This window comes from Boleophthalmus pectinirostris, unplaced genomic scaffold, assembly GCF_026225935.1.
Source record: "Boleophthalmus pectinirostris isolate CB_2022bp ecotype Guang Dong unplaced genomic scaffold, ASM2622593v1 HiC_scaffold_22, whole genome shotgun sequence".
Classification (NCBI taxonomy): Eukaryota; Metazoa; Chordata; class Actinopteri; order Gobiiformes; family Gobiidae; genus Boleophthalmus; species Boleophthalmus pectinirostris.
In genome coordinates this window covers 37905728-37917920 of record NW_026571190.1, presented here as the reverse complement: position 1 = coordinate 37917920, position 12193 = coordinate 37905728, and the positions used below count along the sequence as shown (strand labels likewise).

General features: G+C 42.0%; 1 protein-coding gene across 2 annotated transcripts in view; it reads right to left on the bottom strand.

Annotated features, from left to right (window-relative positions):
* The window catches only part of arhgap10 (Rho GTPase activating protein 10), a 275079-nt gene that overhangs the window by 66368 nt on the left and 196518 nt on the right, over positions 1-12193 (bottom strand). For both annotated transcript variants that reach the window (XM_055158167.1, XM_055158166.1), the window contains exon 19: positions 9403-9544. In XM_055158167.1, coding sequence (XP_055014142.1) covers positions 9403-9544 — 142 coding nt within the window. The remainder of the gene's footprint in view (positions 1-9402; positions 9545-12193) is intronic.

The following is a 12193-nucleotide window of genomic DNA, read 5'->3' as shown; positions in this document are numbered from 1 at the left end:
CTCCGTTACTCCAGTTAGATTGTGTTAAAACAAAGATCAGGTTAAAGTCTTGGGACCAAGTCGTTGTTTTGCAAGTCTCAAGTCTTTGACCTCAAGTCCGAGTCAAGTCCCAAGTCAAATACAGGCAAGTCCAAGTCGAGTCTCGAGTCACTGGCCCAAGTCCAAGTCGTCTGCTTTGAGCTTCAAGTCATTTCAAGTCTTTAAACCAATGTAATTTATCTGAATTTTGAGATAAACTGTACTTAAAAAGTCATAGTATTTTTTAGAGTATTTATAGTATAGAGTATATAAGAGATGTAGAAATTAATTTTGTTATTTTTTTCCTTTTTAAATGTCTTGACAAGATCTTAGTGTGAATCATTACGGTCAGAATAGAAAGAATTCAGATTTAAAAGTGCTTCTCAAGTCACAGGCCTCAAGTCCGAGTCAAGTCAAGTCAAATACAGACAAGTCCAAGTCGAGTCTCGAGTCACTGGCCCAAAAGTCCAAGTCAAATCCAAGTCGTCTGCTTTGAGCTTCAAGTCATTTCAAGTCTTTAAACCAAAGTAGATTTTGGCAAATTATATGAATTTTAAGATAAATTGTACTTAAAAAAATCATAGTATATTTATACAAGGGTATTTATAGAGTATAAAAGACATTAATTTAGTTTTTTTTTTCCTTTTTAAATGTCTTGACAAGATCTTTGTGTGAATCATTACAGTCAGAATAGAAAGAATTCAGATTTAAAAGTGCTTCTCAAGTCAAGTCTCAAGTCCTAAAAATAGTGACTCAAGTCTGACTCGAGTCCATGTCACGACTTGCAAGTCTCCTCCTCTGGTATTGATAGATAAAAAGACAGATTAAACTCGAGATTCACTCCCAAATCGACAGCTAAATCACTGCATACTCTTTCCTTTCTGATGTTGTCCCACATAAATCCTTATAATCTGAACTGAATTAGTCGACTGATACAAATTTTGGTCGACTGAGACTCCACTGACTGATTATTCACAGGCAATTCTTGAATCAAGTTTAAAAATACAATCTTAGTATCAGGATCAGTCTATATTATGCCTGTCTGGGATCCGGAATGTCGACTTCTTCAATACTTGACACCAATGCGAGCGTGGCCGTTGGTGAATCTGTCTTGAGTTGTGTTTGACTGACAGGTGGAACAGGTGAAACGAACCAAAACAAGCACGGCGATGGGGACGGTCGGACTTCAGTCTATTTGAGCGGAAATACAGACGACTTTGTAAAAAACGTGTAGATAAGGACAGGGAAGACGTCTGTGACCGTCTCTCAAATGGAGTTAACAAAAAATGTATGCTTTATATATATTTCTATATCTTTCTTCTTGTTGATTCCCTCACTTAAAGGTTGTATAGAGGATTTTCCAAGGAACGAGAAATCCAGCGACTGTTTGTCCTTTTTCAAATGTTGCGCATGCGTGAAACCACCCCCCCTCCCCTACAGCTCCTACGTAGAAACGCCTCCTCCCTCCTCCTCCTTACGCCAGAAACAGGTTTGTTTACAGCCGGTGCTGCACATGACTTGTAAACAACTAACTACAGTGTTGGTTAGGCAAGACGGAGAAGTGAGGAGCGGGGGGAGCGGGTGTGCGGACATTTCGTTCGCGGACGAGAAGTGAGGAGCAGGGAGAAGAGCGGAGCAGGGAGAGGAGAGAGGAGAGAGGAGAGGGGAGCGGGTGCGCGGAGATTCCGTGCCCGGAGAAGTGAGGAGCAGGGGGAAGAGCGGATCGGGCAGCGGGGAGAGGAGCAGGAAAGGGGTGCAGAGAAGGTTGCGCGGAGATTCAGTGCGAATGAACTAGCTACAACACGCAGCAGCAAGCGGACTCTTTCTTTGCCTTGAAAATTACGTTTTCAGACATAGGATATCGCTTTCGTGTCCTGAAAAACGTTTGTGTAGCTCTTGGAAATAAAGTACGTTTTCATAATAAGCAGAAGTTTCCTGTCCAGGAGTAATTTGTGGACCAGTGCGTCAGTCTTTAGACCCTGCGTCTGCTTCAGTCGCGCCATCGCTGGAATGAATCTACAAGAATCACCTTAGTTTGGCTTCGCTGCTTTTCCCCTTGTCTTCTTCTTTCAGCGACCTCAAAAACGGACTTTCTTTTGCGGCGAACTGCTCCTGGATTCTTGTCGCCATTGCAACAAACTTTGTGCGAACTGCGAGGAAGATATAGGTCAAAAAAAGCCGCTAAGAACTGTTGCGTTGGTGGAGTAAACAGCGTCTGTGCGTCTTGCGTCTGTGGACTGCGTGACAGTCGTACGTAAACCACGTACCGGCGGCGCAGGCAAGTCAGTTACACTAGAAACGTAGGGAGTTTGATTGACAGCCTGTCAGCTCACAGATAACGAGGCAGTGTCGTTATCTATTGGCAAATGTTTAGCCCCACCACGTCCAGAGTTGATGAATTTTTATTCTCTTTTTTTTGGTCATCATAATTACAAGGCTACTGCATCTCTATAATCTATCATTGACAACTTGAAACAAAAAAAATCCTCCATACAACCTTTAAGCTCAACCTCCTTACTTTCTCTCTTCCCTTCAACTTCAACATGCTTAGTTATAACACACACACACACACACACATTAGGCTGGTCCATCAAAGCAAGGTATAAAATAAAGTTTCAGATAACCTCGATTAGAACCTGAATCATCCCGAGTTTGCAGCGAACATTTTGTATGTGGAGCTCCAACAAAGCAAAATCCCGTTTGTTAATCGAGAGGTGCAGAAGACAAACAGACTGAGCTGCACTTTCTTGTTCTTGTGGTTTTACAGCAACATCACGTCTTGGTCTCTTTGCAGTGGAAGGTGTTTCTTGGTGCCTTTCGCTTTGGCGTTGACCTTTAAATTCGTCACCGAGGTTGAGCGAGGGATCGGGATTTTGCTTTGTTGGCGCTCCGCATACAAAATGTTCGCCGCAAACTCGGGATGATTTAGGCCAGGGGTGCTCAATACGTCGATCGCCAAGGTCGTGTGGGTAGCTCGCCGTGTCTCGTCTCGGTCTTGTCTCCCACTCGAGGTCTGACACTGGACAAGTGCGATCATATTACGGCCGCTGCTGTTGGCAATAAACTTGTACCGGGGTGCGGGAGCGTGCGGAGCGTCTCACTATAGCCTGTGCGCCATTTGGAACACGCGGATACTGTGCGGCACATCACAATCACACACGCTCCCTGAAAGTTCTCTTAAAGGTTGTATAGAGGATTTTTTAAGGGAAAAGAAATACAGCAACAGTCCTTTTTCAAATGTTGTGCATACGTGACACCACCTTCCTCCTCCACAGCCTCAGTAGAAACATCTTCTCATGCCTCCTTACTCTAGAAATCACCCTTGTTTACAGCCAGTGCTCGTTCAGACTTACTGTTGAAGTGACCTGTTTGGAAATAATTTAGTGACCGACACGTCAGTTTTTAGACCCTTCGTCTGCTTCATTCGCGCCATCGCTGGAAGGAATCTCCAAGAATCACCTCAGTTTGGCTTCGCTCCTTTTCCCCTTCTCTTCTTCTTTCAGCGACCTTAAAAACGGACTTTCTTTTGAGGCGAACTGGTTGTGGATTCTCGTCCGCCATCGCGACAAACTTTGAGTGAACTGCGAGGAAGCTACAGTTAGAAAAAGCCTCTAAGAACCGCTGCATAAACCACATAATCCCCGCGCGCTTTCGACTCAGTTACACTAGAAACGTAGAGAGTTTGATTGACAACCTAACAGCCAATAGAAAATGAGGTAGCCTTGTTTTCTATTGGCTGATGTTTATCTGGCTTCATTACGTTCACAGTTGATAGATTTTCATTCTTTTTATTTTTTTGGTCGTCATAATTATGAGGCTGCTGCGTCTCTGTAATGGTATTTTAAACTTTCACTGACAATTTGAAAAAAAAAAAAATCCTCCATACAACCTTTAAGTCCAGTACAGTTTACTTGACTTTGTAGTCGGTTGATCATTTTTGACTTTTATAAGTAGCTCGCATGCTGAAAAAGTGTGGGCACCCCTGATTCAAGTCATTACGAACATGTAAAAAGTTTAATTGTGTTGTGCAGTTTTATCTCATGACGTTATGCAAGGTACATCAAAATGTGTTGTACATGTAAGAATTCATAATACATTTACAAATAAATATATGTTTAACATTTTTGTATTAGGTGGTAGATCTTTCAGACACGATCATTTTAAAAGTAGCTCACATGCTGAAAAAGTCTGAGCTCCCCTGATTTAGGCAGTTAAATGTTTCCTTTTTCGTTCTTCCTGTGGATCAATCCTGCCCATCGCCTTCACCTTTCACTATTTTTCAATTCCGTTGGGAAGAGAAACAGTTTGAACGGAGGTTTGCAGTCACACACATCTGATTCCCTTTTGCATTTATGGAGTTCGCAAACAAATTTCTCGAGCCGTTTTCCGCTGTTAGGATCCAACAACCACAACAATTAAGGATTAATCAAAACTAAAATACGACAATATCAGAACCAGAAACAAAAGCGATATGATTCAAAAGACTTGAAAAGATCGACTTTGTCAGTAGGGTTAGGGTTGGAGGTTTGATGTTCACTTTTTAGGAAAATCCTTCCCAGTATGAATTGCGCAATGACCGGAAGTCCGAGATTCTTGATACGTGTATTAGCTTGACTTTAGAAATATTTAAAGTAGGGGTGTCAAATTATCGCGTTAATTGCGATTAATTAATTACAGTCATATTTAGCGCGTTATGTTTTTTAATCGCGTTAATCTCATTTTTTAATCTCTAACTTTAGTGTTTCTGTATGTGAGTTGCTTTATTATAATGTATTTATATATGTTGGGACAACAAACACACACACACACACAAAAAAAACACATTTATACATTTTTTTATTTCGGTAATTCCACTCATTGCCGGAAACCCACACAAAACGCGCGCAGTAACAGCGTAAGTAAACGTCATGTTAACGTTGGCGGCGTCAGTCACAATGGACGAGGTCGAAGAGCCAGTAGAACAGAGCAGCAGTGCACAGGTAAAAACACATTCATGTCTTGGAAATTATTCTCCCGACGTGAAATATAAAAGAAAATAACAAATATAATATCGCCTGAAAACAACCTGCACATGAGGGGACACGCACACAAACACACACAAACACACACAAACACAAACACACAACACACAAACACAACACACACAAACACACACCTTCATCATCGTCATTAACCTGAGAACGCGCGGACCACGTTTCCTTCCGTAGTTACTGCGTGACACCGACGTGCTCCCGTGAGCCGCGTGTGGATCGTGTTTTCTCACGTACGCGGCGTAAACCGCGCTTCCTCCTGTGCGCCTCTAAACCAGAACTAACACCAAGACTAAAACCAGGACTAATCCAGTCCAGGACTAAACCAGGACTCAGGACTAAACCAGAACTAAACCAGGACTAAAAACTAACCAGTCCAGGACTAAACCAGGACTAAACAGGACTAAACCAGAACTAAACCAGGACTAAAACCAGGACTAACCAGTCCAGACTAAACCAGGACTAAACCAGAACTAAACCAGAACTAAACCAGAACTAAAACCAGAACTAAACCAGGTCTAAACCAGGACTAAACCAGGTCTAAACCAGGTCTAAACCAGGACTAAACCAGGACTAAACCAGAACTAAACCAGGACTAAACCAGGTCTAAACCAGGACTAAACCAAACTAAACCAGGACTAAACCAGGCTAAACCAGGACTAAACAGGTCTAAACAGGACTAACACCAGGACTAAAACCAGTGATCTCATATATAAAGCATTTCTCTATCAATAATATTTTTAATATGGTTAAGGAAAGATGGACTTTTTATTGTCTTTAAGTAAACAAAAGTTATTATGTTCAGATTTCCTCGTCTTTGCTACTTTACAGCAAACAGTTTCTTATTCATGGAGACTTTGGCTCAACAGACAATTTGGAGAGATTTGTTAAACAATAAATGACTTTATAAAGTCATTTTTTTAATCTATATCAGTCTTTTGATCTGCCACAATAATGTAATAATGAATTTAAATGAAAATACCTCAAATTGAAGCTTTTCTCAGCAATTTTTAGGTGAGATTAAAATGAGATTAATTAGATTAATTAATTACAGATCATAATTAATTAATCTCTCAATTTTTTTAATCGCATGACAGCACTAATTTAAATACATAATAATAATAATTGATGCTTTGACCAATCAGACTCAAATTTTCATTAAAACATTATGCCTTTTTTCCATCTCTTTCAGCGAGTTTTTTCGTTTCCGTACTCTGACTTTAGTCCTCCACATATCCATCTGTTATAAACCAGGTTAGCGATTACTCAGGATACAACACAATTCATAGTAACACTGGTTATTTCCTCACAATGCAGCAGCTCAATCCTTGACCTACTTCTGTGAGTGATGAGGGCTCATTGCCTGATAAAACACACGTGAATTATTTATCAATACATAAGGCGAGGCCCGTCAACACACCAGCGCGTACATCAGAACTCTGTCTGAGCAAAGCACTTATATCGAATGTGGCTGTTCAGAAATAATGCTGCAGATTCACCAGAGATACACCAGAGCCACGGAAACTCAGGAGGAAAGCAAACAGTGAGGGAATGACAGAGGGGGGAGAAGCGCCTGTACGACTATGGGGATACGTTTGGCAAGAGAAAGATGTGAGTTTTAAGTTGGTATAACCTGGTTTAACAGTTTTACACTTGAATCTATGCAAATGTAGATTGTGCAAAACTGACTCTTGTGAGCTTTAAAACATGTTATAATGTTGTTACCTGATCAAAAACAGACCTGGAGTTGTGTTTTGTTTCATTCACACATGTCTGAGTAACACTTTATTATCAGTCTGTCTACATCTGCAAAGTTCAAAATGTTCTCTTCCACCTTGTGATGTCACATACTGGTAGTTTCTAAGTTAACAGTTAACTTTACCTTTAGTTCAGTAGAGATTAGCTATTCCAGATGAAATTATTAAATTCAATTCAATTCCAAAGTTTTTGAACATATAAAAATGTTAATTATGTTCTCACTCTCAATCTTCTAAATTAAATAATAATAAAATAAAAGGAAAAATCTAAAGTTCTTCTTTAGGAAGCTGCAGATTCCCGCTTCCTGGCTGCCTGGTGGTTAGAGAGGAGAGAGAGTTCAGCATCCTAACAGCCCGGTGGATGAAGCAGTTGGTGAGTCTGGTGGAACAGAGGGCAGGAGGCTGAACAGATTTTGTGAGGGGTGACTTGCATCACTCACAGTTGTTATGGGTTTGCGGGTGAGGTGGTGTTACGTTTGGGCACCTTTTGTTTTCCCAGGGTATCCCCAGGTATCACTACCCCACATTTAAGACTTTTTTAAGACCTTTTTAAAACCACTTAAATGGAAATTAAGACCAACATCGCACCCATTATGTGGGCGAAAAACTAATAATGACCAACCAACAGTGTTGGGAAAGTTACTTTTAAAATGTAATCCCCTACAGATTACATACCTCAAAATGTGGTTTGCAATCCATTAAATTACTTAAAGTGAGTAATGTAATCTGAATACTTTGGATTATTTGATTTGCTGTAGAGAAGCAAAGACGAGGAAATCGTAACATAAGATGTTTTATCTGCTAAAAGAAAATAAAAAGTCCAGACTTTACTGAACCAAATTAAAAATATTATTGATAGAAGACGAAGAAACACGCCCACGCAGCATGATTTAGTCCTGTTAAATCCTGCTTTAGACCTGGTTTAGACCTGGTTTAGTCCTGGTTTAGTCCTGGTTTTAGTCCTGGTTTAGTCCTGGTTTAGTCCTGGTTTAGACCTGGTTTAGACCTGGTTTAGACTTGGTTTTAGACCTGGTTTTAGACCTGGTTTTAGACCTGGTTTTAAACCTGGTTTAGTCCTGGTTTAGACCTGGTTTTAGACCTGGTTTTAGACCCGGTTTAAGACCTGGTTTATACTTGGTTTTAGACCTGGTTTAGTCCTGGTTTTAGACCTGGTTTTAGACCTGGTTTAGACCTGGTTTAGACTTGGTTTTAGACCTGGTTTTAGACCTGGTTTAGTCCTGGTTTTAGACCTGGTTTAGACCTGGTTTAGACCTGGTTTAGACCTGGTTTAGACCTGGTTTAGACTTGGTTTTAGACCTGGCTTTAGACCTGGTTTAGTCCTGGTTTAGTCCTGGTTTAGACCTGGTTTAGTCCTGGTTTATACTTGGTTTTAGACCTGGTTTAGTCCTGGTTTTAGACCTGGTTTAGACCTGGTTTAGACTTGGTTTTAGACCTGGCTTTAGACCTGGTTTTAGTCCTGGTTTTAGACCTGGTTTAGACCTGGTTTAGACTTGGTTTAGACCTGGTTTTAGACCTGGTTTAGTCCTGGTTTTAGACCTGGTTTAGACCTGGTTTAGTGTCTGGCAATGAGTGGAATTATGGAAAAAAAAAAAGGGATATAGCCCAAAATGTAAAAACAGGAAAATACCACCGTGTAATCCATTTATTTCAACAAAGTAACTGTAATCCAATTACCACTCACTGAAACAGTAACTGTAACTGAATACAGTTACTCATAATTTGTACTCTGATTACATAACTCTGGTACCTGTAATCTGTTACTCCCCGACACTGCCAACCAACTATTATATTTAGAATCTAAGAGTCACTGTGGATTAAACCGACACTTCCCCATGATCCAGTCAACGTCTTCCTCCACTTTACTGATGGTTTGTTTATGCTCCAAATTAGACATTTATTCACATTACATGATTTCACATTGTTTTTTTTCCTTCTCTCTAACATAGACTAATGAAATTTAAGACCATTGTGAAAAAAATAAGACTTGGACAACATAATTTAAGACTTTTAAGGCCTTAATTTAATTTAGGAACATGAAATTAAGACTTTTAAGACCCGCGGCTGCCCTGTTTCCCCTGTTTTTTTTTGTCTATTTTGTTTGTAGTATTTTTCCTAGTTTTGTTTTTGTTAGTTCTTCTTATGTGGTGGTGCATATGCGGGTGAGGTGGGTGACGCGAGGTCTGTTAAGTGCCTTGCCCGAGGACACAACGGCAGCATTCAGTCAGCGGGAGCTGGAATCGCACCGCCGACCTGCGGGTCTCCGGATTCGACCGCTCAACCGACGAAGTTTACGTCGAAGTCAGGATTCGAACCGCAAACTTTCAGATCGGTGGACAAACGCTCAACAATCACCACATGACATCACAAGGTGGAACAGAGTGTTTTCAGTTTGAGAGAAGAACTCAGCCTAAATCTGCAGAGTTTGTGTCTTAAACATGCGTGAATGAAACCGGAACCCAACTCCAGGTCTGTTTGTGACGACGGAAACAACATTACAACCAGAAATAATCAGAAAATAAAGTAATACGCGCCCTTTAACGACATAAAATACTGTTCTGTGTTTTCATTTTCCTTACCGTTCTGTATATCTAGGACCTGAGGGTTGTAGACTGCCAGGGGCCTGCTCTGTCGACTCATCTTCTTGGACTGTCTGGTGGGAGCGGTGAACACGGGCTGGGCGGGAGAGGGAGGGCACGAGGTCGGAGCATCTGCAAAAATCTGAACACACAACAGAGACGTCAATGAAGAACAAGTTTGTACACGATTTTTTCCCTCAAGTATTTCAGCTAAATTAGTCTTGTCCCAGTCCCAGATACACGGTAAAGGTAAAGTTCTTGGGGTCAAAATATGCCGTTTGTTTACTGTCTGCATCTCAGTATCAGGTGCTTTGGTGTCTGATAAACAGGAAGTGTGTGTTAGCATGCTGGTTGCTGCTTGCTTTGGCGGTAAAACTCAAAGCTTATAATTTCTTCATGTAAATTCGCTAAAATCGCCGCGATATCAGCAGCGGTGAAAGGCCGGAGGTGCGCCCGCGCGGACCGTCGGGTGACCGCGGGCGAAGGGACCGGCGCAGACGTCCGCGCTCCACGGGGAGAACCGCAGCTGACGCCCGATCGCGATCTTCCAAGTTCTAGTCCAAGATTAGTCCTGGTTTGGTCCTCAGTTCAGTCCTGGTTTAGCTCTGGTTTAGTCCTGGTTTAGTCCTGATTCAGTTCTGGTTTAGTTCTGGTTTAGTCCTGGTTCAGCTCTGGTTTAGTTTTGGTTCAGTCCTCGGTTTAGTCCTGGTTTAGTCCTTGTTTAGTCCTGGTTAAGCTCTGGTTTAGTCCTGGTTCAGTCCTTGGTTTAGTCCTCAGTTTAGTCCTCGGTTTAGTCCTGGTTTAGTCCTGGTTTAGTCCTGGTTCAGTCCTGGTTCAGTCCTTAGTTTAGTCCTCGGTTTAGTCCTGGTTTAGTCCTGGTTCAGTCCTTGGTTTAGTCCTGGTTTAGTTCTGGTTTAGACCTAGTTTAGTCCTGGTTCAGTCCTCGGTTCAGTCCTTGGTTTAGTCCTGGTTTAGTCCTGGTTCAGTCCATGGTTCAGTCCTGGTTTAGTCCTGGTTCAGTCCTGGTTTAGTCCTGGTTCAGTCCTCGGTTTCAGTCCTCGGTTTCAGTCCTGGTTCAGTCCTGGTTTTAGTCCTGGTTTAGTCCTGGTTTAGTCCTCGGTTCAGTCCTCGGTTCAGTCCTCGGTTCAGTCCTGGTTTAGTTCTGGTTTAGACCTAGTTTAGTCCAGGTTCAGTCCTCGGTTCAGTCCTTGGTTCAGTCCTGGTTTAGTCCTGGTTCAGTCCTGGTTTTAGTCCTGGTTTAATCCTTGTTCAGTCCTGGTTTAGTCCTGGTTTAGTCCTGGTTTAGTCCTGGTTTAGTCCTTGTTCAGTCCTGGTTTTAGTCCTGGTTTAGTCCTCGGTTCAGTCCTCGGTTTCAGTCCTTGGTTCAGTCCTTGGTTCAGTCCTGGTTTAGTCCTAGTTTTAGTCCAGGTTCAGTCCTCGGTTCAGTCCCTGGTTCAGTCCATGGTTCAGTCCTGGTTCAGTCCTGGTTCAGTCCTGGTTTAGTCCTGGGTTCAGTCCTCGATTCAGTCCTGGTTTAGTCCAGTTTTAAAGTCACTCGTGGTCTTATTTGCAGTCATTTCACTTGTTCACTTGTTCACTCTCACTCGGCTCAGGTTAAACGTTTTAAACGATCTGATATTAAATTCACGTGTATCTCCGAGGGACGCGACCAAAACCGAAATAACGTGACTTTTGCATCGTCAAAAGTCTCACAATAATATCGAGCGTTTTCGGTTCGAGAGAAGAACTAAACCAATCGACTAAATACACGTGTGAAAGAAACGAAACACAACTCCGGGTCTGTTTGTGACGAGGAAACCGACATTACAACACAGATCAGAAAAACACGAGCCCTTAAACGACTTCTGCTTTTCCCGTTTTTTAAAAATAGCAAACATCAGGTACAGTTCTTTTAACACAGCCTAGACTCCCGTGTCCTCTCACGACCTCTCTGCTGCTCGGGGACTGGAAAAAAAAGAGGAATAAAAAGAAAAGAGCACTGGTCGGGAGCCATGACCCCGGCCGCAGTGGGATAACACATTGATTGGGCCTTAAAACTGCATTTAAAGGGGATTGTGTTTGAGGCTAAACAAACAAAGGAGCGTTTCTATTTAAAGGCGCCGTGCCCGGCTTAAAGCGGGCTCTGTCCAATATGGCGGATCGGTTTGGCGCGGTTCAGAGCGGTCTCAAAAGTATTACGTGCGTCTCTGTGTGTTTCTGGCCGCGTCTCAGTTCTCTTTCCTCGCTTCCTTCTCCTCGATTCCTTTCCTCGAGTTTCCGTTTTTGAGCATTAACCGCGGAAGGAAGGAAGGAGTAAACGCGAGGCGGAAAAGAATCAAAACGTTCTCGGTCTCGGCGAGGAGTTTATAGCGTCTTTCCTCGCGTCTTTGTCTCCTCTGTGGGCGGGACTTCCTCGACCATTTCCTGCAGGATCGAGAGAGAATCGAGGAGAAGCGAAGGGAGAGAAATGAGACGCGGCCCGTGTATCTGCAGGAGGAGTTAATGCAAAAACAACTATTTATACTGAAAAATAACCACCAAATCCTAAAGTGTAACTATAAAACAGATGGGCCCAGTCAAGCAGAAGTAAACAACAAGGCCAAAACTTCAAGTTAATTCATCTGATATAAAAATGTATTGAACAGATACATATGTACTCTAGTTTATGAAACTGTTGACCTTTTTTCTGTACCATTTTTGGTTCTAAAGTTCCATACGTTTTAAACAGACCATGTATGAAACATGGAACAAAAATTATTTCCCAAATTTCAAAGACCTGAAAATCATGTAA